Consider the following 26,940-nt stretch of genomic DNA (forward strand, 5'->3'; position numbering starts at 1 on the left):
TTCATTTAAAATTAAATTAAAATGCAGAGGCCCCCGGTCCGGTGGCCAGGACCTAGGCAGTGTGAGTGCCACTGAAAATCAGCTCGTGTGCCGACTTCGGCACGCGTGCCATAGGTTGCCTACCCCCGCTATAGTCCAATGACCTTACAGCAGGTCTTCCATCTGTTTCTGGGTTTGATTGTCCTTACACCCCTTACTTCAGGGGGCTTCACTCTATCTTCCTTGGTGGCTGGTAGGGGAACCCAGGCCTTCCCTTTTCTCAGGGTTCCAGCCCACTGCAGCTGACATCCAAGGTTTACTCCCTCAGATGCCTTGCAGCCTCCCCGGACCACTTCCTACCTCTTCTATCTCCAAGAGAGTGACTGCAGACTCTCTCCCTGCAGCCCTTTTCTTTTGTTATTTTTAATAGTGAAGCAGACTTGAGTGAACATCTATAGCTATCATTATCATTCCTAAATATTTAACGGTTTATATTCTTTCACACCACTGTGTCCTCCAAGTAATGTAACATTGACTTTGTAATGCTACCCCATCTTCCTGATAGTTTTACTAAATAACATAATTCAAGACATTTGAATTCCTCAGAAAACTCTCCCCTTACTTTAGCAATGCCTTTGCATGCCCATAAAAGGGGATCAAGTGTTTCCTCCACCTTACAGAGTGCACATAGTCCATCTTTGTCTCTTTTTTTTTTTAATTCAAAAAATATTTTTGTTTATGCCACCATGGCCACTGAGTAGCCTAAACAAAACCACTTCCTTAGTCCTATCCAGGCCCTGAAGTATGTCATTATCCTCAACTCTAGGGCACAACTTCAAAAAACAAACAAACAAACAAACAAAAAAACTTTTTTCATTAATCCAAATTTTTTATCATTCCTCTTTTTAAATTTTTCTGTATTAGGCATTTGAATTCCTGTTCACTCAACAATATTTCTATGTCAATCCTTCCATTTCTTACAGTGTTGTTAGCTGCTTTGTCTGCCATTTCATTCCATTATCCTGATATGTGCTGGGATCCAAGCTACTGCTACTTGTATCCCCATCTGTACTAACTCTGTTATTATGTCGCCATAAGGCCTGAGACTGAATCTGAAAAATGACCGCTGCTGCTGGCTGTACATCCCAGATCCAATTTAATGTCAGCATTAGTGCTACGAGTTCGGCTGTCATTATTACCACTACAAAAGCAGACGTCTTTTAGATATATTAATTCCTAATTTTGGTATACAATATGCCATGCCTATTCTGCCTGTTTTTCTTTTTTTTTTGGACCCATCTGTATTTATTTGACAAGATTGACTCCACTTTTCATATATATACTGGTATACTTCATTTTTTAATACCTACGGTCTCTTTTCCCCCCTTAAATTTATAAAATAAATCTAAATTCACATTTGGACATGCAACTTTCCATCCATAACTAATTTCCCCATGACTGAAAGTTTTGATTTCATTCAGCTTTTCCTTGTAGTTCAACTCCTACATCCACACTTTAAGTCAAACGGCATGTGCAGTTCCAATATAGTCTGCTATACTTGGCCTATCAAATTCCACCAAATCCTCATAAGTTTGTTTGGTACTTTCATCATTGCAGTTGTTATTAACTTTGGCTCAGAAAGTTAAGTCCAGTAGTTTCATTTGTAGTGTATCTGTAGTGTGCATATAGGTGTTGTAATAAATGTACCACACACAATTCATAGTGCCTGGCCTTGTATTAAATCTAATTTTTTAAGTTCAGAATTTCAATATGACCCAAAAGCTTGGCAGCCATAGACAATAACTGGTCTGATTAAGGCTCTGTGTACCATCAGCAGTGTTTTCTTATCCACCCTACAATTAGTCCCAGTAAGCCTTTTAAATAGGTTAATCCTTCCTGTACATTTATCTTTAATATGGTTTATATGATCTTTCCAACATAATTTAGTATCAAATATTACCCTAAGAATTTGAACCTTTTAACTATATCTATTCTCCATACAGATACAGTTTACATTCCTTTGTAGCTTTCCTTTTTGTAAAGATCAATCCTCTGGTTTTAGCAATGGAAAACTTGAAACCCCAGGGATTTCCCCAGGCAGAGGTCTCTCCTAATGCTCTGTTGATTCTCTTTTCTGCCACCTCAATATTCCTGTTCCTAACCCACAGAGCACAATCATCTATGAATAGAGTGAATCTACCACAGCACTTATTTGTATTGGGAAATCATTTATCATACTATTAAATAAGGTCGGGCTGATAACACTTCCCTGTGGTGTACGATTTTTAAAATTATATGTATTTGACATAATCCTCCCAACTCTGACCTGCATGGTGCTTTTACTCAAAAAGTCTCTAATCCACCCATACATTCTTTCCCTTATCCCTAGTGCAACTCTTTTGTACCATAGGCCTTCCCTCCATAACATGTCATATGCCTGTTCAACATCAAGACAGACAGCTATCATGAAACCTTTGTGCCCCATGAACCCCATGAGCCTGAGTCAACTTAGGTGTATAGTTTTGTAGAATACCCATGGAGGCCCTCGCCATTGGGGTGGATTTCACCATTCCCACACTAAAACTGTTGAAACCTAGGCTTTAGGAGTCCTTAAATAACGGGGGAAACAATTTTCAGTGTTGTAAGAGTGGATCATAAAACATAAGTAATTTCAGGTGACCTGTGTAATGAGGTGTCCACCATCCTGAAAACCATGGCACTGCTATATCTTAGTCTGGTGCATGCACTTGAAAAAGTTGAGTAGAGTGCTGGAGCTCTGCAAGTAAAAAACACTAGCCCTGCACCTGTGTGTATGCTTGGATTCACTCCCATAAGATACTACATCCTATGACTTTCATTTGGCCACAGCTCTTGTTTTGTGTGACTGTCCTATGTGGGCGGTGAGTAGAAGAGCAGATCGTAATGAGAGAACCGTGACTATTTAAAGAATCCATTGAGAGAAGTATTTGCATAGTGCTGATAGGCAAAAAAGGGAAAGGTCTGGTTTGAGATAACTAGCAAGAAATCGAGTAAATGAGAGCAAAGTCCAACAGGAAATAAGCTTTGCAGGCTGCCTATCAACAGGATGCTCCATGAGCATTTTGGCCTCTCCAGTCACGATGGCAGCGTCCTATTCTTAAACATTAGCTACTCTTTTTTTAAATCTACCCCAAAGCACAACCTGCCCCCCACCGCATGCCCATCATCAAGATACATATTTTGTGTCAGCTTCCCTTCTTATCCTAGCTACGATGGCCACCCTAACCGGGGGGTAGCATTTAGCCCATAATCGACAGACTTAATTATAGTAAAGAGAGTCTGTTTGCTTCTAGCCTGGTTTGACAAAGGCTCCTAATACAGGAAGTGCCATGGATACAGATAGCTAGATAGCCAGGCATCATGGTCCAAATTCATGGTATAACTTCACTGAATTCATTGGAGTAATAGTAGGGATAAATTTGACCACTGTCAGAGGACAAGCATGCTCCAATTACAGAGACCCCTTCCCCGGGATATCATACAGGAAGATCTGGATGACCTTGTAAACTGGAGTAATAGTAATAGGATGAAATTTAATAGTGAAAAGTGCAAGGTCATGCATTTAGGGATTAATAACAAGAATTTTGGTTATAAATTGGGGACACATCAGTTAGAAGTAACAGAGGAGGAGAAGGACCTCGGAGTATTGGTTGATCATAGGATGACTATGAGCCGCCGATGTGATATGACCGTTAAAAAAGCTAATGCGGTCTTGGAATGCATCAGGCGAGGTATTTCCAGTAAAGATAAGGAGGTGTTAGTACCGTTATACAAGGCACTGGTGAGACCTCATCTGGAATATTGTGTGCAGTTCTGGTCTCCCATGTTTAAGAAGGATGAATTCAAACTGGAGCAGGTACAGAGAAGGGCTACTAGGATGATCCGAGGAATGGAAAACCTGTCTTATTAAAGGAGACTCAAAGAGCTTGGATTGTTTAGCCTAACCAAAAGAAGGCTGAGGGGAGATATGATTGCTCTTTATAGATATATCAGAGGGATAAATATCAGGGAGGGAGAGGAATTATTTAAGCTTAGTACCAATGTGGACACAAGAACAAATGGATATAAACTGGACATTAGGCAGTTTAGACTTGAAATTAGACAAAGGTTTCTAACTATTAGAGGAGTGAAGTTCTGGAACAGCCTTCCAAGGGGAGTAGTGGGGGCAAAAGACATATCTGGCTTCAAGACTAAGCTTGATAAGTTTATGGAGGGGATGGTATGATGGGATAGCCTAATTTTGGCAATTAATTGATCTTTGATTATTAGCAGGTAAATATGCCCAATGGTCTGTGATGGGATGTTAGATGGGGTGGGATCTGAGTTACTACAGAGAATTCTTTCCTGGGTGCTGGCTGGTGACTCTTGCCCATATGCTCGGGGTTTAACTGATTGCCATATTTGGGGTCAGGAAGGAATTTTCCTCCAGGGCAGATTGGCAGAGGCCCTGGAGTTTTTCGCCTTCCTCTGCAGCGTGGGGCACAGGTCACTTGCTGGAGGATTCTCTGCACCTTGAGGTCTTTAAACCACGATTTGAGGACTTCAATATCTCAGACATAGGTTAAGGGTTTGTTACAGGAGTGGTTGGGTGAGATTCTGTGGCCTGCGTTGTGCAGGAGGTCAGACTAGGTGATCATAATGGTCCTTTCTGACCTTAAAGTCTATGATTCTATGAGGTTGTGGGAAGGGGCTCTGGGGTGGAGCAGGAGGTTGGGAAGGGAGGGGGGGTGAGAGCTCCGGCTGGGGTGTGGGCTCTGGGGTGGGGCCGGGGATGAGGGGTTCAAGGAATGGCAGGGGGCTCTGGGCTGGGGCACAGGGTTAGAGTGTGGGTGGGTGTACAGGCTCTGGGCTGGGGGTGCGGCCTATGGGGTGGGGGCAGGGATGAGGTGTTTGGGGTGCAGGAGAGGGCTCCAGGTTGGGGGGGCTCAGTGCTGAGGTAGGGTTTTGGGGCTCAGGGTTGGGGCATGGTCTTACTTCTGGCGGCTCCCCATCAGCGGGGGGGCTAAGGCAGGCTTCCTCCTGTCCTGACTCCACGCTGGGCCCAGGAAGCAACCAGCAGGTCCAGCTCCTAGGCGGAGGCGAGGCAGGCGGCCCTGCACGCTGCTCTCACCTGCAGGCACTGCCTCTGCAGCTCCCATTGCCTGTGGGTCCTGGCCAATGGGAGTGCAGAGCCAGTGCTTAGGGTGGGGGCAGCATATGGAGCCCCGTGCCCCACCCCCCGCCTAGAAGCTGGACCTGCTGGCCGCTTCTCAGTGGTTTGAGCATTGGCCTGCTAAACCCAGGGTTGTGAGTTCAATCCTTGAGGGGGCCATTTAGGGATCTGGGGCAAAAATCTGTCTGGGGATTGGTCCTGCTTTGAGCAGGGGGTTGGACTAGATGACCTCCTGAGGTCCCTTCCAACCCTAATCTATGCTTCTATGATCTCATTTCCAGGTATTCCAATATGCCCCGGAATCTATGCTATTTTCACACAAATACCTGCTTGTATTATTTCCGTAATTAGGAACATTATTTCACTTACTAATTCATTTCTGCTTTCCGAAGTCCCTTTTCTGATTATCATAATGCCTGACAAAGAATCAGATAAAATTACTGCTACAGCCAGTCAGACATCTCTAATCCAGGTTAGTGCCAACATTATCCCCATATCTTCAGCCATCAGAACAGTCATATAATTTGATAGACTCCAAGGCCTGGTCTACACTAGGAGTTTATGTCGAATTTTGCACTGTTACATCGAATTAACTCTGCACCCGTCCATGTCACGAAGCTATTTAGTTCGACATAGAGGTCTCTTAAATTCGATTTCTGTACTCCTCCACAACGAGGGGAGTAGCGCTAAATTCGACATGGCCATGTCAAATTAGGGTAGGTGTGGATGGAAATCGACGCTAATAGCTCCGGGAGCTATCCCACAGTGCACCACTCTGTTGACGCTCTGGACAGCAGTCCGAGCTCGGATGCTCTGACCAGCCACACAGGAAAAGCCCCGGGAAAATTTGAATTCCTTTTCCTGTCTGGGCAGTTTGAATCTCATTTCCTGTTTGGACATCGTGGCGAGCTCAGCAGCACTGGCAACGATGCAGAGCTCTCCAGCAGAGATGGCCATGCAATCTCAGAATAGAAAGAGGGCCCCAGCATGGACTGATCGGGAAGTCTTGGATCTGATCGCTGTGTGGGGCGATGAGTCCGTGCTTTCCGAGCTGCGCTCCAAAAGACGGAATGCAAAGATCTACGAGAAGATCTCTAAAGCCATGGCAGAGAGAGGATACAGCCGGGATGCAACGCAGTGTCGCGTGAAAATCAAGGAGCTGAGACAAGGCTACCAGAAGACCGAAGAGGCAAATGGACGCTCCGGATCCCAGCCCCAGACATCCCGTTTCTACGAGGCACTGCATTCCATCCTCGGTGCGGCCGCCACCACTACCCCACCACTGACAGTGGACTCTGAGGATGGGATATTGTCGACGGCCGGTTCCTCGGACATGTTAGCGGACGGGGAAGATGAGGAAGGAGATGAGGAGGACGAGGCAGTCGACAGTGCTTACAACGCTGATTTCCCCGACAGCCAGGATCTCTTCATCACCCTTACAGAGATCCCCTACCAACCGTCCCCAGGCATTAACCCGGACACAGAATCAGGGGAAGGATCAGTCAGTAAGTGTTTTAAACATGTAAACATTTATTTTTAACAGAACAGGAATATTAACAATATTAACAATGGGTTTTTCATGATTAGTTTGCCCTACGCGCTTAACGTTTCAGTCCTGGGCAGTGCAACTACTGAAAAAAAATCTAACAATGTCCGGTTTAGCATGATTGTTGTGCCCTAGGCGCTCTACTGTTTAGTCCCTGCCAGTGCAGCTACAGTAAAATCCGGTCTATATGTCCGAGGATAGAGCAGAAATCCTCCTGGGACATCTCCACGAAGCTCTCCTGGAGGTAATTGGAAAGCCTTTGCATCAGGTTCCTGGGGAGAGCGGCCTTATTGGGTCCTCTGTAGTAGCAGACATTTCCACGCCAGGAGAGAAGCAAGTACTCTGGATCATTGCCCTGCAGAACATGGCGGCTTACGGCCCTGGTCTTTGGAGGCTTTCTCGAAGCATTCTTTCTTTATCAGTGTCTGAGATCCTCATCAGGGTGATGTCGCTCATGGTGACCTGCTTTGAATTAGGTAGGGGAATGTTAGTATTGGGACTGCTTGCCTGTTCCTTTACAGAACTGTAACCCTGGTTTACAGCCACGCAGTGGAGGTGGGAGAGGGGCAGCATACAGGGATCTTTCCCTGGGACAGCCGCGAGGGGGTGGGAGAGGGGCAGAGTTCATGCTTGCCGGATTGCTGGCAGCAGGAACTGGCCAACGCTAGGAGCATTGCTTTGAATGTGAAAGGAGGCCAGTGCTATTATTAAAGTTTTAAGCAGCCACAAGTGTACGGCTTACCATGTCAGCCTGTTACCCAAATTCTGCTGTCCTGTCCCGCTTGTCTGATCTGCACTGCAAGACCCCAGGCACTGAATGCGAAGGCCGAAAATTCAACCTTGTCCTGAGTGCGCATGTGATAGGTGCTGTGCATGGTCTTGTTCACAGAGAAAGACTATGTTCTTTGTTCACCCAAAAATTTATCTTTCTGAGGAATTCACTCCCTTTTTCCCATCCCACAGCTGCGACTGTCTCCCAACCTCCCCTGGCATCACACTCCCAGAGGCTAGCGCAGATTAGGCGTAGGAAGAAGAGGACACGGGAGGACATGTTCTCAGAACTTATGGGCTGCTCCCGAGCCCAGGCAGCCCAACAGACCCAGTGGAGGGAGAACTTGTCCCAAATGCATCGATCACACATGGAACGGGAGGAGAGGTGGTGGCAGGAAGACCAGCAGGCGACTCAAACGCTGCTTGGACTAATGAGGGAGCAAACGGACACGCTCCGGCGCCTTGTGGATGTTCTGCAGGACCGGAGGCAGGAGGACAGAGCCCTGCTGCAGTCTATCTCTAACCGCCCTCCCCGGCCACAAAGTCCCATACCCCCCTCACCCAAAGTCCCAAGAAGGAGGGGCGGCAGAGTCTGTGAAAACTCTCACTCCACCCCTGCAGACTGCTCGAGTACCAGAAGGCTCTCATTCCCCAAAATTTGATAAGTCCTTTCCTTCCCGCCTCACCCAAGCCCCCGGCCCAGTTTCATCCCCCAGTTTCATGTGTAGTTGCTAATAAAAAATACGTTTCTGTTAATTACTGTTTCCATCATGTTCTTTTAGAGGAGAGTCTGTTTGAAGGGGGGGAAGGGGGTTGGTAATTGGACAGGACAGTCACCTTTACCAGGGTACAGACGCGGGGGCAGGTTCAGCAGCAGGGCACACACACATTACAGTCACTAGTTACCCTGGTCAGTCTGGGAGGTGGTTTTCATGTTCGGGGGGCGGGGGCGGCTATGTGACTTTGTGGCGGGGGAGGGCGGTTAGAGATCTTATGCAGCGGTCCTTATCCTGGATCACAGAGCCATGCAGCAGGGGATCTGTAACCGTCCTCCCCCTGCCACAAAGTCACATAGCCCCCACACACAGAGTCCCGAACAGAAGGGGTGGCAGGCTCCGTTGAAACAACCAGTCCACCACTGCGGAGCCTGTCATTCCTGGAGTTTAGAAGCGTCCTTTGCATCACTACACTACACCTGCTCCCCACCACAGTCTGCGTCCCAGGTTCAACACTTTACCGAGAAAACAGTAATAAAGAAAACGGTGTTCATTAACAAAATTCAAGTGATTTTATTTTTAAACGTGTGTTGGAAGGGGGGGAATGGGGTGAACCGGGTATGTAACTGGAGAGGATAGTGAACATTTACTGGGTAAAGAAACGGGGGCAGGTTCAGCTTCTCTGTAAACAAACTTAATAGTCACAGGTTACCCTGCTCACTCAGGAACCTAGCTTTCAAAGCCTCCCGGATGCACAGCGCATCCTGCTGGGCTCTTCTAATCGCCTGGCTGTCTGGCTGGGCGTAATCAGCAGCCAGGCTATTTGCCTCAACCTCCCACCCCGCCATAAAGGTCTCCCCCTTGCTCTCACACAGATTGTGGAGCACACAGCAAGCTGCTATAACAATGGGGATATTGGTTTCGCTGAGATCACAGCGAGTCAGTAAGCTTCTCCATCTCCCCTTGAGACGTCCAAAAGCACACTCCACCACCATTCTGCACTTGCTCAGACCGTAGTTGAAGAGTTCTTTTTCAGTGTCCAGGGCGCCTGTATAGGGCTTCATGAGCCAGGGCATTAGCGGGTAGGCTGGGTCCCCGAGGATCACTATAGGCATCTCCACATCCCCAAGAGTTATTTTGTGGTCCGGGAAGTAAATACCTTCCTGCAGCCGTCTAAACAGACCAGAGTTCCTGAAAACACGAGCGTCATGAACCTTGCCCGGCCATCCGACGTTGATGTTTGTAAAACGTCCCCTATGGTCCACCACTGCTTGCAGCACCATTGAAAAGTAGCCCTTTCGGTTAATGTACTGGCTGGCCTGGTGGTCCGGTCCCAGGATAGGGATGTGAGTTCTATCTATAGCCCCACCGCAGTTTGGGAATCCCATCGCGGCGAAGCCATCTATGATGACCTGCACGTTTCCCAGGGTCACTACCTTTGAGAGCAGTAGCTCAACGATTGCGTTGGCTACTTGCATCACAACAACCCCCACGGTAGATTTGCCCACGCCAAAGTGGTTCGCGACTGACCGGTAGCTGTCCGGTGTTGCAAGCTTCCAGAGGGCTATGGCCACTCGCTTCTGGACACTCAGGGCTGCTCGCATCAAGGTGTCATTGCGCTTCAGGGCAGGGGACAGCAACTCACAAAGTTCCATGAAAGTCCCCTTCCGCATGCGAAAGTTTCGCAGCCACTGGGATTCATCCCAGACCTGCAGCACTATGCGGTCCCACCAGTCCGTGCTTGTTTCCCGGGCCCAGAATCGCCGTTCCACAACATCAACATGACCCATTGCCACCATGATGTCCTCGGCGCGGGGTCCCGTGCTTTGTGACAGGTCTGTGCCACTCTCAGACTTCATGTCCTCACCGCGGTGCCGTAGCCTCCTCGCCCGATTTCTCAGCATCTGCCTCTGGGAAAGGTGGATGATAAGGTGCGAGGTGTTGACAACGGCCATAACTGCAGCGATGGTCGCAGCGGGCTCCATGCTCGCAATGCTGTGGCGTCCGCGCTGTCACTGACCAGAAAAGTGCGCGAACTGATTTCCCGCCGGCGCTTTCAGGGAGGGAGGGCGGGAGTGACGGTTGGATGACGACAGTTACCCAAAACCACCCTCGACACATTTTTTTCCCCCAGAAGGCATTGGGGGCTCGACCCAGAATTCCAGTGGGCAGCGGGGACTGCGGGAACTGTGGGATAGCTGCCCACAGTGCACTGCTTCCAATGTCGACGCTTGCTCCGTTAGTGTGGACTCACAAAGTCGAATTACTGTCCTTAGTGTGGACACACACGTTCGACTTTGTAATATCGATTCCACATATTCGATTTAAGTGAAATCGAACTACTCTCGTAGTGTAGACATACCCCAAGACTGGGAACACAGAAGGCTATGACCACTTTACTCGTGTTGTCATCTTTTCATCTGTCTGTACAGTCTTGACAAAGCTGGCCCCATTTTTCACAAATAAATTCAGAAATTTCATTGGTCATAATTAAGGCTGCGTGTCTGTCATGGAGGTCACAGAAGTCACGGATTCTGTGACTTTCCGTGACCTCCATGATTTTTGCAGTGGCTGGTGCGGCTGGCTCTGGGCCAGCAGCAGCAGCAGTTTGAGTGTGGGAAGGGGCTCAGGGTTGGGTGCAGGGCGGCGCTTACCTGGGGGGTGCTCCCTGGAAGAGGCTGGCATGACCCTGCAGCTCCTGACCTAGGCGGAGCGGCCAGGGGGCTCTGCGTGCTATCCCTGCTTGCAGGCACCGCCTCCGCAGCTCTCATTGGCTGCGGTTCCCGGCCAATGGGAACTGCAGAGCCAGAGCTTGTGGCGGGGGCAGAGTGCAGAGCCCCCCGGCCTTCCCTCCCCCCTAGGAGCTGAAGGGACACACAGAGCTGGGTAGAGAGCCTGGCAGCCCACCAAACCCCCCACCCAGCACAGCAGCAGGGATCCTGGGTCATGCACTGCTGCCTGCTCCCCCCCCGCACCCCCGCGCAGCCCCCTGTCTATGCGCCCCCGCCCCCCCCCCCCCCCAGCGCCAGCGGAAGTCCTGGGCCATGCGCCACTGCCAGCCCGTCCCCCATCACCAGGAGGGGTCCTAGGCCATGCCCCCCAGCACCCAGGGCAATCCCAGACCGCCTCCCCCCCCCCAAGCACCTGCAGCCCCCTGGCCCAAGTTTTAGTTAGGTGTATATAATACAAGTCATGGACAGGTCATGGGCCATGAATTTTGTTTACTGCCCATATATCATTATATAACCACAGCAGAATCTTAAGATGCCCTTCTGACAAAGCATTTAATTACTTATATTATCTTTACCTGGAGATGGGTTATTCCTTTTTCTAATGGCTGCAATAAGCTCCAGAATACTACAGTTTTTGTTTAACACATCATCAGTATTTTTTTCCCGGCCATTTAATAGTTCACACTTTTCCTCAATTAACCTCCTTTTTTGCTCATGACACTCATTGTTTTGATTCATGTCACTACTGATCTTTTGGAATTCTTTTTCTAAAATGGCTGTATTTCCTAAGTTGGAGACCTCCATTTCATTGTTTACAATAAGATCAGGTATACACTTACTTTTACTTCGAATTCCATTCATTCTTTGAATTTGCTTATACATTTCTGAAAGCTTTGAATCTTTGCTCAATTTCCCACAGACATTTCTCCAACTTTCTTTTTTTTTGTCTTTAGGATAATCTTTGTGCCACCGCCTTGCATCTTTTATAATTCATTAAGTCTTTACTATTCATTGTGTGTTTTGCTTGCTTGTATGCCTTATTTCCTTCCTTGATTGGTAATTTGCAATCCTCATTCTACCAGGGAACCAGATTTATAAATTGGGGGCAATTTGATGTTTCGTAGCTGGCCACATCAGCTATTGCTGTAATTCTTTTTATTGCGTTGTCATAGAATTCTCCTAGGTTTTCACTTGTGCATAGATATTCATCACATTTAATCTTGAAAAGGCCCCAATCAGCTTTTTGAAAATTCCAGCTAGGAACTCTTTCTGTGTTTTTGACATTTCCTTTGCCTTAGTACTCAATATTTGTGGGGAAGTGTTCATTCACATTTCATCATCTTTATGAATTTCCCAGCTGCATTTGCTAACTATATTATTTATTGCAATTCCCAAATTCAAAATAGAAAAGGATCCATCCTCTGAATTAAATCCAGTAGGTGTTCCTGTATTCAATATTTCTAGGTTATGCATATCAATAAATTGTTCTAAGCATTTACCATGTAGGTCAGTTTTCTTACTTCTCCATAGCTCATTATGACTATTAAAATCTATGCAAATTATTAATGTTTTTTTTATATTACCTAGCTTTTTCAATTCTAAAATAACTAATTTTGTACATGAATTATAACATTATAAAGCCGTATATGTGATTTTGTTCTGCATGGGAATCTCAATAGCGTTATATTCAAAATTTAGTTTCTGCACATCTATTTTGACATAACTGAGTCCCTCTTCTATAAATATACAGACCACCTACCCTCTTCTGACATACTCTGGAGGGATCAAGAGGCTATCATATCCCGGAAGATTGAACAGAAGTTTATTTGTTAGCCATGTTTCTTGCACACACATTGCATCAGGCTTCCCCCTCCCCCTGCCCTTTCAGTGATGGCTTTCTTAAATTCCTGTCCATGACTGTGCACATTCCAGCTAAAGATCATTAAGACCATGTTATTTAAGCTGTATTATTGCCTTCCTTTAAAATCACATGAATGCAGTCTATCAAGAGAGTGTCTATCTTTAGATATTTCCCTGCTGCTTTTGCTATGATTTTAATCCTTTCAGTTTTTTTCTCCATCTTCAAGATGCAGTAAATCCTCATCCCAGACCAGAGATGAGTTCTGCTGCCCTATACATCTTTTTTCTTACTTCAGACTTCTTTTTCTATTTTCTGCAGTGGGTACCTTTTTGCTAGCCTCCACATATGATACTTTTTGAATGATTTTAACCTGTTGTATTTCCCTAGCTCTTTCTGCTACGGCACATCCTTTATATGCTGCATTGTGCTTTCCCCTGCAATTGCTGCATTTAGTTTCTGTTCCTTCTACACAGTTCTCATGAGTGATTTCCTCCATATTTACTACACCTCCTTGTTCCTTTACAAATGGCTGCTGCATGTCTAAACCTTTAACAAATATAACACTTCATGGGGGGTAGTGGGAATATATGATTTAACCCAGAAAGACTGATACCCCATTTTTATCCTATCTGGAAGTGTCCCACCTTTAAAGTGCCATGCATACAACTATAGATGGCTGGTTTTTCTCCCTCTCTCCTTCTAAGTAGCCATTTAACAAACAATACTTTATCTTTACCTTTTATCTTCATCTTTATCTTACTCTTTCTAATATCATCTGTACACAATCCTAGCAGCACTCCATACAACCCTTCTGGCTGGAAGGTAGGCAGTTGGCAAGAAACTTCCATTTTCCCTAAGGTTACAGTTTTAAGTTTTTCAGCTTGCTCCTTATTTGTACATTCTACCAATTCTACCTGCATTCTTTTAGCTCTTTGTATGTCACCAACACTTCACTTTAACCATTCCGCCATTTTCAGGGGGTTAACATCTCCTGTTTTCAAATCTTCTGTCATCGATCTGACAATTATGAAATGTTGACTTCCATTGTGTTTTTGGTTTTTTTATTCCTATGCATTCTTTCTTCTTTAAATCCTGATCTATCTAGTCTTGTTTTCTTTCTCCTGAGCTGAGACCATTCCTCATCCCCTGCTGCTTCTCCTTCACAGTCCAAGGAAACATTCTCTCCCATGCTACCCTCTTTCATTGTCAGTTTCAATGTTCAGCCTTGTTTCTGCTGGGCCTTCCAGCCAGCCTGATCCTGCAGCCCAACCTCACTGTTTGAGCCAGACACCTGCACTCAGCATGACTCCAGTTCAGCCAGTCCCTCTCCAAACTCAGGCCATCCCATATTCTCCCTTTCTCTTCCCACAGCCAGCTCAGCCCAGCCACTTCAGCCTAGCCTTTCTCCCAGTCCTAAACAAGCCAGGTTGTCTTTTCTTCTTCCCTCTCCAGGTCTGGCACTGGCTGTAGGTATAGCAGGGCACCTAGGCCCACAGGCTCTCTTCATCCCTTTTTCTGCTGGTGTGAGGTTTCTCTGCTCAATCACCATCATCCTTTTGAGTAGTCTGACAATTATTCCATGTTTAGCACTATGCAGTATGCATATCCAATAATCTCAATTAGAGAGAGGCAGCGTGACTTAGCAAACAAGACATCCATCATGGGACTCAGAAGACCTGGTTCTATTCCCAGCTTTGCTATTAGCCTGTTGGATGAGCTTGGGCCAGTCACTTCACCTCTCCATGCCTTGATATCCTCATCTATAAAATGGGATAGTGATACTAACCTCCTTTGTAAAGCACTTTGAGATCTGCTAATGAAAAGAATCCTATAAGAACTGGGTATCATTATTAAGTAATGTGCTATCAGTGGACTCCAGAGCCAGCAATAATCTTGGTCCTAGAGGATGAAATCCTAGCCTCACCGAAATCAATGGGAATTGTAGAATTGACTTCAATGGGACCATGCCATTATCCAGAGAATCTATATGTGAGGGAAGACCATTTGTTCTCCTTACCTTTCTTTTTTCCTGCCTGCCTTCTTCTCTGATTGAATGCACAGGTTTAGTACAGTAGTGAATGCAAGTAATGACTGCTATAGTTAAGAGGGCAAATATATCTTACTATTTTGCTGTGTGTGTATATATAGTGTTAAGTGGCAATAATATATCACGTTTGGTGATAGCTGCATCCTTTCTCTCATTAGTATGAGAGATTCTGTAAACTTAGTTGCTAAATTACTTTGACATCCTGATGCATCTGTCACTTTGATCTTTTATACTCAGTCAAGCAAAATTTGTAAGAGAAAACTGCCGGGGGAGAAAACAGGATGATTCACTGGGTGTCTTGGTATTATTATGTTATTGTGATGAATGAAGAGTTTGTTATCAAGGACTGATTTGGAGGAAGTCAAATTGAAGATTATTTCTAGTTAGATTGTAAACTCCAGTAGTGTCCATCTTTTTATTCTAGCTTTGTACAGTGCCAAGCACAATGGAGTCCTGCTCCATGACTAGGGTTCGTAGGCACTATGGTAATGCAAACAAATGGAAGAGGACTGGTAAAAATCTCCAACAAGTTTTGGCGCTTCTACCCATAGTGAGCAGGAGATTTTACAGAGACATTATGTGAGATGTGGGACTGAATCAGACTGATATAACAAGAGGCATAGAGGCCAACTCCCATTGAATGGAAGCTGTATGCCCTCTTGATTTGGGATAGCAGATAAAACTTAGATGTATGAGGAAATTAAAATATGAGTCTCTTGGTGAAGGTAGGAAATTCTTTGCTTTCCAGTGTTAAGACTAACAGAGAAGATAGCAGAAAAATGTCATTGAAGCTAGGTTTTTTTATTTCTGAGCTGGTGACCACTGAAAAACAAATGAAACAAATTGAGCACCCATATAAAGGCTCACTAGAACAATAATTGACAGATCTGGGTTCTAGAAAGCTCCACTATTAACTGGTATATTTGTTTTCTACTAAAGTCTCCTGTAACTGATCTATATCTTGCTATATTTATCACAGTTTCTGTATGCACAGTGCACAGAACAGAGGTTCTTAAACTCTTTCATAGTGGTGACAATATCCTACTTTTGTTAGTAAATGTCTTTTATCCAGTGATGGATTTAGAGTTAGTGGGGTCCTGTGCACAGCTTCATTTTCGGGGCTGCCCCCTCGGGACCCAGCCAAGAAAAAGATCATTCTCTCTTATCTCCCCACTTCCCACTGTTTTTCATTCTTTTTTTCTTCATCCTCCTCCTATATTATAAGTAATAGGAAGTAAATGAAAATAAAATGAGGTACCTTGATTGGGGCAGGGGGTTGGGGTGCAGGAGGGGTGAGGGGTGCGGGCTCTGGGCGGGGACAGGGGGTTGGGGTGCGGGAGGAGTCAGGGGGCGGTGTTTACCTTGGGTGGCGCGGCTCCCAAAGTGACCGGCACACCCCTCTGGCAGTGGCTCCTAGGCCAGGGGGTCGGGGGTCTCTGCATGCTGCTGCCCGCAGGCGCCGCCACCACAGCTCCCATTGGCCGCCATTCTGGCCAATGGGAGCTGCGGAATCAGCACTTGGGGTGGGGGCAAAGTGCGGAGACACCCCCCCAGGAGCCGCAGGGACATGCCAGCTGCTTCCGGGAGCGGCATGACGCGAAGGGAGGGAGGCAACGTGGGCAAGGAGTCACCTTAGCCCTGCTGTGCTGCTGCTGGCATGTCACTGCGCGCCCCTTGGGGGTGGGGGGGCAGTGGGTCTCCGTGCACTGCCTGGGGTGGGGGCAGTGTGCGCAGCCACCTCCCCCCAGCCAGGGGCACGCAGAGATGTGCCAGCAGCCAGCCACTTCCGGGAGCAATGTGGGGCCACCGGCCACAGAATGCAGGCAGCCTGCCTGTCTGAGCCCTGCTGCGCTGCCAGCAGGTTGTCAGATGAGATTTGTCCTGAATTTTGGGGGCCCCCTGTCATTGGGGGCCCCTTGCCACCGCACTGTTTGTTTCATGGTAAATCTGCCTCTGCCTTTATCATAAAAACAGCGAGAATGATTAAATAAATACATAATCAGATGGATTAGTATAGTACTATCATAAACACCTACAGTGATTTAGGCACCCAAATCTCAGTTTTAGGCACCACTGCGAATCCCATACCCTTGCTTGGCTGCTGCCTAACACTGTTGGTGTCAAAACTCACTCACCACCTAAATTTTTGCTGTAAAAGTTAACTCAGAGCCTATCTCTGGGCATGTGCACTGCTGTTTCACTCTAGGCATCTGGATGCTGATTTCATGCCGAAGCCCCCGAGCAATCCATAATGCAAGGGGAAAATAGGCATTCCTCCACCTATCTAGACTGTGGGACCTGATTCGGTAGGCATGCTCAGTGTTCCAGTACCTAAGTCCCCTTGTGGATCTAGTCCCAACTCACTTGTGACACTGGGCAAATTCTAAACTCTGCATCTGTTTCCTTACAAGGCTCTTTGTTTTTGGTTTTTACCTATTTTAAAGAAAATTTCCCAGATTTTACAAAAGCTGTAAGTTTTCCACTGATTTTCACCTTAATTTTCGACCACTTAAGTACACATCTACCCTGCTATAACGCGACCTGATATAACACGGGTTCGCGTATAGCGCGGTAGCAGCGGGGCTCCGGGGGCGCTTTAAAGGGTCCAGGGCTCTGGCTGCTGTGGGGCGCCCCGGGCCCTTTAAATCACCATCGGAGCCCTGCCGCCCCGGACCCTTTAAATCGCCGGCAAGCCCCGCTGCCGCAGCCCCGGGGTAGGGGCGGCAGGGCTCCGGTGCTGCGGGGAGCCCCGGGCCCTTTAAATCACCGCTGGAGCCCTGCCGCCCTTACTCCGGGGCTGTGGCAGCGGGGCTCCACTGGCGATTTAAAGGGCCTGGGGCTCCCCGCAGCGGAGCCTGGAACTCTTTAAATCACCACCAGAGCCCTGCCGCCCCTACCCCGATATAATGGGGTTTCAGCTATAACGCAGTAGGGATTTTTGGCTCCCCACGACCACGTTATAGCGGGGTAGAGGTGTACATGAAAATATTGATTATGTTAAGAAAATCAATACATTACATTAAGAAATTGTGTTTATGTTAATAATAAATTAGTCTACGTGTAAATGCCAGGCTGTCTGCTAAAGTAAGGCAATGTAGCAGAAACTACTGTATATGCACACACAAATAGACGTGCAAATAAACTAAGGCATTTAACTGCTTTTACTTTCAATAATCTTAGGGTAACACTACACAGCTAAAAAAAACCCCCCACAGCAGCAAACCTCAGAGCCCAGGTCAACTGACTTGGTCTGGCAGGGCTCACCTTACAGGGCTAAAAATATCTGTTTGGACGTTTGGGTTCAGGCTGGAACCCAAACTCTGAGACCCTTCCCAATCGCCTCAGAGCTCAGTTGATCCAGGCTCTCAGACTCGCTGCCATGGAATTTTTCTTTTTTTTGTGTGTGTGCTGTGTAGACGTACCCTTACGTTTCTCTATTTCTTGCTTTTTCCCCTGTGCTCCTTTCTCCCAGTATTTACCCAGAAAACTATTAATTTAATTTTAGGCACCAATTTTCATCCAACTTTAATTTTTTTTGAACAAACACCAATAAATTCCAGGGAATTTATTTAACAAAATAAAACCTGAAAACGGAGTGCCTTGCCTATCCATGAAATGATATTTGTCCGCCTTTGTAAAGAATGTTGCGTTCTGCCGTATTATTTTCCTCCCTCAAATCTCCTTTGCTGTGATGCCTATAGAAAACTGAGACCACTGCTTAGTGCATTGACCAATATTGTCTTATTGTTTCCCTGTACTGTCCCCATCTATCTGTAACCAGACATTGCCCCCTCTAATACTTAGATGGTAAGGTCTTTGGGGCAAGTGCTGTCTTTTTGTGCTGTTTTCGACCAGTGCCTAAGGGCTGTCCATAAATGATGTACTGCATAAGGGGGAATGGGTGGGTTCCATGACAGAGTGTTTGCTTCAGTGTTACAAGGGGGAGGGTCTTGAAAATCACCAAAAATGTGTTATGTAATTTATGGACAGCCCCCCTCCCAGCCCAATGGGGCTCTGCTCCATGATTGGGTCTCCTAGCTGCTGCCCCAATACACATAACTATAGGCTCCGGGGGGGGGGGGGGCCCTGGAGCAAGTAGCTAAAGCCTGTAGGGAAAGGCAAGTGGGTGCAGCAGGTCTATGGGCATTCAGCCCCTTGCAAAGTGAGGAGTCTGGTGGCACCTTAAAAACTAACAGATTTATTTGCTCATAAGCTTTCGTGGGTAAAACATCCCTCTTCTTCAGGTGCAAGTGAAGTGGTTTTTACCCACAAAAGCTTATGCCCAAATAAATCTGTTAGTCTTTAAGGTGCCACCGGATTCCTCCTTGTTTTTGTGGATACAGACTAACACGGCTACCCCCTGCTACTTGCAAAGTGGGGGCCAGCTCCTGCTTCCACTGGGAGTTGCCCAGGGGAATTTTGTGCCTTGGCTGCACCGGGAGCAGGACTGAGCCCCTGGCCTGCTTGTCTCGCTGGCTGCCGCTAGAGGGACTGTGGGGGCGCAGGAGCCGGGCCAGCTGCCAGAGCCGAGGCTCCGCCCGCCTGCCAGGTAGGGGATGCGCTCCAGGGAGGGCAACAAATCAGGGTGGAAGGAGCCGGGGCGAGAGCGAGACCAAGCAGAAGCGCCGCCCTCGGCCGCTGCTCCAGCCCGCTCAGCGACGCCGCTAAGCCCGCCAGGGGGCCGGGGCTTGCGGACCCGACCCCGCACACAAAGCAGTTAACCCTTCCCGCCCCGCCACAGAGCCCCCGATCCCCGGCCCAAGCAGGGGGGGCAAGACGCGCGCTGGCTGGGGGGAGAGGCTTGAGGGCCTGAGCAGCTGCCGCCCCCTCCTCCCCGCTCCGCTGCTTTAGCGCTGGGAAGGCAGGAGCGAGGAGGAGGGGGCGGCGGGTGCAGCCGCTGGGGGTTGCTCACGGTCACGGCTGATTGCCCGGCGGGGATGAGACCCCAGCCCGGGGTGGGGAGCAGCCCTCTGTGTGCCGGCGGCTGCCCCCTTCCCCCGCTCCCCACTCGTGCATGCGGAGAGGGCGCCACGGGCCACTGATGACCCTCACGTCCTGCCCGGGCAAGCCGCTGCGTTGGCCCCCCGCTGCTGCCCGGCCTCTGCCTTTGTCTGGCCCCACCTCGCCGCGCACGTTTCAGCCCCTCCACCCGTCCCAGTGCGGGCCCCTGGCCTGGGTCCTCCCCCCTCCCCGCTTGTGTGAGCGCCCGGGTGAACCCCCCTACAGGGGGGAGTTGCGAATCCCACTGTGACTTTGCTCCCTGTTCTGCAGTATTTGCCCCCCTGGGGGGAGCCAAAGGAGGGAGATCGCAGCTGCTTCCTCCTCCTCCAGCTGCGAACAAGCCCGCTGCAGTGCCAGGGTGAACTCTGCCTGCCTGCCTTGGGGCTGCCAAGTGCCCACAGGTTTGGGCACAGAGCAGTTTCGCAACCCCCCCAGCTCCTGTGGCCTCCATGCTTGCAACATTCAAGCGGGATCAAGAGGAGGAGGAGGCGAGCAGGGGTGGATCACTTCCACCCCCGTGGGACCACGCTTGAAACTCTTGTTAGGTATGTGGTTCCTAGGTCAGCCGCAGCACGCTGGATCCGGCTAGGAAGAAGCTGAGACATTTGGGCAGGAACCTGCCTTTAGAGTAGCTGCAGAAGCAGCAGCTCGGCATCGCCATGGAGAACGTGGAGTTCAGAGGCGGACCGGAGAGATTTCCAGACAAAGATCCCCGGCTGAATGCAGTGTTTGTGGATCAGGGGCAGATAATGATGATGATGGTGGAGCAGAGAGGAGGCGATGGGTACAGATTGGTGGAAGTGTTGCTGACTGGAGGGGCTCCTTGGGGCTTTACCTTAAAAGGAGGAAGAGAGCATGGGGAACCTCTCATCATCACCAAGGTAAGATACCTTTGCAGGAGAGCGAGGGCTGTTACCTGACACGTTCCCCCCATTTTTCTTATCTTTCGTTTCGTTGTATGTAATCTCTCCTTTCCCTCACCTCTCAGGTTAACCATATCTCTATAGTCGTTACACGACCCAAACAATAGGCTGGCATAATGAATGACAGTCATGGGAACACTATCGACCCTTGCTGAAAACGGTCGCAGTCTCTTTAACAAGCTTCTCATATCATGATCAGACTTAAAAGCTTGAAAGTTGCTCAACAATTTTGAGAAAAGTGCATGATAAAAATGTCATTTTTTGTTGCTCTTGGTCCTAATGTGAATTGCAGTGTGCTCGTGAACTTAAGGGGGATCTTTCTCGGCTGGAGTTTTCTAGTTTGTTGCTTCAGTGGAAGACATTTGCCTGTTGCTCCTAGTTCCTGCTTGATCACATCATGGGTTCATAATTTCCTTAACCTTCTAATAGTTCCTTGTCCAAACGGTACAGTTCCCCTCTCCCCAGTAGTGTACTGCTGTTTCTTGTCTCATTTCTCCTCTTTAGCACTGGCCTGCACCTGTAATAGAAGAACAACGGTGTGGGATGGGGGAGGGGGCGAGGGGCGGGTGAGAATGTAAATAAACAAAGCAATAAACTTCCCTAACTATTAGGCTGTTGTGTTCTATTGCTTGTTGGAAAAATAAACCTAGGGGCACACGTGCTTTAGCTGTACTTCTATAGTTTTAGTTTATTCACTACTTATGTAATTTTTTATAGTGCAATTGTATCAGAACACTACAATACTCTTCAATTATATACATCAATCCTGCTATATATATTTGGCAGGGTTTTGTTTGACATTTCGTTGCACAGTTATGTATGTTCGGAGAAACCATTCTTTTTGTTAAAGCCATTTATAAGGCTGTACCTAATAGCTATTTTTGGCTACAGCATGTCAGCTTTACAACTTTCAAAATGTTGCTGGTTTAAACTTCTAGAAAACAGTTTGTTGCTTTTAATTTTCTTTTTCTCCCCATCAAAAACCTTTCAAATAATTCTGAATGACCGTTGAAATGTTGAGAAAATGAGGGAAATGAAGGAACATTTTCCCCCACCGTCCATAGTAGAAATTACTTCAGGCTTTTATATTATTGTACTGTATTAAAATTTTGACACAAGCCAGGAAAATTCAAAGTAAAGGCTAGCACTCATTGCCCTGATTCTGAGTTTTCCACAGGGATTTTGTTAATTTTACAAAATATTTATTTAGCATAGTATTTTAAATCTGATTTAAAAAAAAAGTTTTCGTGGAATGTGATTAAACATGTTGTATGAGAGAAAGAAAAGGCTATTGGGTAAAAAGTGTTTATGTATGTGTATGCTGTGTTTCACTATTATATATCATGTATATTTCAGTTTATTAGGCACACATTACTTACTTGACAAGGGTGCATTATTATTATGTGTTTTCTAAGAAATTGACAATTGTGGTATATGTTTTGACCCAAGAATTCCCTTGTACTTTCTTAAACAAACAACTACATCAGGATCTAACTGATGGTTTAAAAACCATGAAGGCAGTTGTCTGGTTATGCAAGCAAAAAACAAAACCAGACCCTTAGTCAAAAAAAAAAGTCACAATATATTTTTCTGAAGCTTTGTTATGGGAGAAATACAACTCTTGGTCTGCCAGCTCCAGGGACATTTTGCCTGTTCCTATTTTGCAAGTACATAAAGAATGTGAGAGGTCAGCAAATCCTTGAACATCCCAGAGCAAGAACTTTTCTATTGTTATTGTCATACTAAGTAGGTTTTTTTCTCTCTCTATATGGGTTTACAAGTTTATGTATTCTGGGCTTCCCAAATTAGGGCTTATCTAAACAGAAAAGTGAGTGTCTATCATCTATGTACCTTGTCTCCAACCATGCACCTTTAGTGTTAGGGCCCAAGAACTCAGAAATTTCAGGATCCTAAAGAAGAGGACTTGTTGTTACTGTGTTAGATTCTCACTCGTGGAAGCTGAAGTGGTTCCTATTCTGAAGATTCTCACATTGTGCGGCAGACAAGGGGGTGATTCTGCAAAAATGCACATCCATAACGTTGCTCATGTAATAGGACATTTCTCATAAGCAAAGATACAAATCTGCTTAAGCGTTTGGAGTCTTTACATGTATGTCCCAAGCCTTGGGTGTTTGAGAACAAAGGATGACCAAGATGTCCATGGCAGTTGCATCCATATATCTCATGGAAGAATTTTGTGGGCTAAATGTCTGCTTCCCTGTTTTTCCTTACCATACACAGGACGACGACTACATAAAGGGACACAGCTGGCTTAAAAATCGCATCTCTGTCTGAAAAGTAGTACCTAAGATTACTATAACTGAACAAGATTAAAGATAGAAATATTTTTTTCCCGAAAGCCCCATAAAAAGAGAAGGGAGACTCTCGGGCAAGGGTAATATCTAAAACTAGTCCTGATTTTCTTTTTAAATTGGCTAAATTTCAGTTTAACAATCTACCAAGCTACCAGAATGCACTGAGGGAAAGGCATGCTAAACCGAAGAAAATCTATGTTTAAATCTCAGTAGGGAGATAAGTATGTGTGCCATAAGCATTGGAATGTTGGGTGCAGGAAGTATTTTACTCATCCAACATGCAAAGAAAGGTCAAACTAGAGTCACCCTACTAATACCCAAAAACAGTACTAATAGCGTATCCCACTTAATTGGGTGATTAAGCTGGCTCATTTCAATATTTCTTCTTACCCTGCAACTGAAACAGAAAACTTAAGGTTCTAACTACCTATTTCAGGAGCACACTTCTGAGTTCACCCACCAATAGTGTGTGTGGGGGGTGGTGGTAGGTTTTTTTTTTTTTTTTTTTTTTTTTTTTTGATGCAATGATCATGAAGAAAAATGGTACATGATACAGCTTGTTCAGGTCTTGAACATAGTCGGTCTTCTGAAACTCACCCCACCCATATGCAACTGCATTGTTGACTAATACTTAAATGTATTTTTTCAGTGTCTTTAGTATCCTCACTTGACAATAAAATCTTACTCCTGAAAGAAAAATTAGGGATTTTCAATCTGGTTTTGCAAATCTTTACATTAAAAAGTAATAGCATTATGCTTTGTATTTCTTCCAGAGCTCTGTGCATGTCTTCTAGAGCATTCCAAAAATTTGCCCCCAAGGCAACTTATTTTTGCCTAATATGGTAACTTTGAACCTTGAGGAAGGGGGTTGACTTTTTATAGCAACTTGCAGAATCTCTACTTTACCTGGACCACCACTCTCTGTATAGGTGTGACTTTTAACTATCTCATTTTCTTTTTTTTAAATGAAGCAAGCAAACACTGAATTTAAGAATGAAAACCTCAATATTGTCATGGGTGAACCTTTAAAAATAATATCTTTATTGATAGCTAGCTAATTTTAAATATAGTTAACTTTTCTCTTTTAAAATGTCTTTTTGATAATAATCAGAAAACGTACCTGTCATTCCCAGGTTTGGATGTGGGGGATGGGTAGAAAATATCAATTTGGAATTCAGTTCATTTGCAATACTAACAACATGTAAAGAATCACAAATCGTCCTGGAATTAACATGATCAAGATAACTTTACTGATAACGTATGTGAAACATTTGCAGTGTATGCTTAGAGAGTTTAATGCACTGTAATGCTGATACTACTTAAAAGAATTGCTTTAACAAGTGCCTGCAGCTATACCTCCTCGAGCTATGATCTCTCTGTAAACTAATCAAGGTTGGGCCTGGCTCATATTTGGATGAGAGACCTCCAAGTGAAACCTGGGTTGTTGCAAGAAGTGTTGCTGATTCAGTAGGTGAAACTCTTCACTCTGAATCATTAGTGAAGGAAAGCTCCAACTGGAGATGTCACCTTTAGATCAGGAGCAGACTCAGAGTCCTGATTACTTTTTTCCATTAAAAATTCCACAATACTTTTCTAATGGGCGTGTGTGCCTGCTGTTTTGATTTGTTCTGTGTTTGTACAGTGCCTAGTACAATGGGGTCCTGGTTCATGACTGGGGCTCCTAAGTGCTATGAAAATGCAAAGAATAAGTGTAATGGGCAAATTGTAATTTGAATATCTACATTTGATGTAAAATTCCTCTGTTCTAACTAGATAAAAGAATTCTCCCATATTTTCTGGCTCAAATGGTTATGTAGAGCTATTTCATTTCAAAAGTAGCTGCATTTCAGCAGTGGGAGAAGAGACTGCTGTTTTTTATAAAGAATTTTTGAATCCTGTAGCTTTAAAGACTTGATATAAATGTAATTTTTTTTTGTTTAATGATTCAAGGGTATCAGAGTTCTTTTTCAGACTAATGGCTATCCATTTGTACAGAAATCTGTAGGAAGACTTTTCTGTTTCCTCGAGTATAAACCAATCATTTCATCATTTTGTACAAATTAGTCATTTGACAGGCTGGCAACATGGCTGATTGATTGACACTACAGCTAGATGAAAAGATCAAGAATATATGTGCCAAGGATTTGGCTCAGTTGATCTTGTTTTTTTGTACGTACGTATAGAATTTTTTAAAAAAATGAATCCTGTCCCCTGACACACAGGATACTGAAATCTTATTTTTGTGAGTTTTAGCATACAAGTGTCCTCTAGAAAAGAGAGACAGAGACTCTGTTGTCTATTATAATTAAGGCTCTTTGGGCAGGGACTGTCTCTGATCTGTGTTTGTACAGTGCCTAGCACAATGGGCTCCTAGATGTTATAATAGTGTAATAAAAGGGATTCCACAGCGTGAAGGGGAAAGCAATGGAAGTAAATATGGTTTTGGGCTGTACTAACTTTTTGCTCTCTGCCCCCCTGTGGCTTGGGCTTAAATAATCTGGAAAAGCTGAGTTGGTTCCCCTGTCCTTGTATGAGGTCCCCACTGGTACTTCGGGTAAGGAAGGAGCTAAATGCCACATTGGAATTCTCTTTTCTGCGAGGGCTTCTACACATAAGAGTGCAGAATGTCTTATGTTAAGTAGAATGAGTGGTACTTTGGTTTGTCTATCCATGGTGTCATTTAAATAGGTCTGACTTGATTTACATAGTGAAGGCTTTCTTACTCGAACAATCACGGTAACATTAGAAACTTTTCCACAGGACAGTATCTTGTAATGTATTAAACTGATGGCAAAAACATAACTAGAAATGTATTATCGTTCTTCACATTGTGCCAACAGGAGGACTGAGATAAGAGAGAATGAATAAAATGGCTTGTGACTCACAGGAATCCATCTTTAAGCTTGGCTCAGAAGAGAGGCTAAAAATTCCCTCTTCTCAGAAGTCACAGGGTTCTGCTTTGACTGATGTGTCCTTTGACTGATGTGCATGTAGTTTTATAAACAGTATGTGTAATACTGAAACAATACTTAATATTTTTTTCCTTGGCACCTGTCACTGTTTTAAAATGATACAGTAGAACTCATGTTGTTGTGTGAAGAATCCTATTTGTCACTAGCAAAAAGGAACACTTGCTGCTGTTGCCTTGCTTTCCTCCTTCCTCTACCCTCAACACACTCAGTTATGTATAGGTACCTGGCTTGATCGACCATTGGTTCTTTAAAACAAACAAATAAAAACACAAAGCCAGCCAGAGGAACTAGCCACACAGTTCCCACTTATAGAAATTGTGTGACTAAATCCCCTAGGCAGCTTTGAACAGATCAATGTATTATTTAAGTTCTCTATCAGTGTAATACAAAGAGTTTTGCCTTGTGTCTGTTGCCACTATTCTAACATGATTCTCAAATATATCCTGTTACAGTAATGGTACCAATTACAGACAGAAAAAATTAAAACAGCAACAGCCTTCTGGTAGCAGTAATAAGTTATCACAGGGTTGCTAAAATATATTGTTAACTAACAAGCTGAATGTTATGATTGTGCGTTTTTGGTTTTTATGTAGCGTTTGGGTTTGTTTTTTACTCAGTATAGCTTGTGTCTTTGCAATGTGTTTGCCACTTTAGCTGCATGTGTTTAAAAAGTGGGTGTGGGAAAGAACAAGTGAATGGGAAGTGAAGTTTAGTCATGAATAGATTAGAAGGATATATCCAGCCTATTGTCAGTGAGCCACTATTACCTCACTGCTCTTGAGTTCTCGCAACAAGTTATTAGGTGCCTTTCTTGTGGGCTGTGCTCCTTTCTATGTATTCTTGTCCTTTTCTTACGGTGTGCTTTGTGTCATCATGCGCATGACCC

The 26,940-nt window shown here is 45.6% G+C and overlaps 1 protein-coding gene across 3 annotated transcripts in view; it reads left to right on the forward strand.

The window, feature by feature from the left end:
• The first annotated feature begins 20,503 nt into the window (after window positions 1-20,503).
• Window positions 20,504-26,940, forward strand: part of LOC113406218 (protein Shroom2-like) — a 188,484-nt gene continuing 182,047 nt past the window's right edge. For 2 of the 3 annotated variants that reach the window (XM_026649546.1, XM_026649550.1), the window contains exon 1: window positions 20,526-20,725. In XM_026649546.1, the coding sequence (XP_026505331.1) occupies window positions 20,594-20,725 (132 nt within the window). In that variant the 5' untranslated portion in view covers window positions 20,526-20,593. Of the gene's footprint in view, window positions 20,726-26,940 lie in introns of all 3 variants that reach the window. The other variant, XM_026649543.1, reaches the window with a different exon arrangement.

The sequence above is a fragment of the Terrapene carolina genome, unplaced genomic scaffold (assembly GCF_002925995.2).
Source record: "Terrapene carolina triunguis isolate 2854851 unplaced genomic scaffold, T_m_triunguis-2.0 Scaffold23, whole genome shotgun sequence".
Taxonomy (NCBI): Eukaryota; Metazoa; Chordata; order Testudines; family Emydidae; genus Terrapene; species Terrapene triunguis.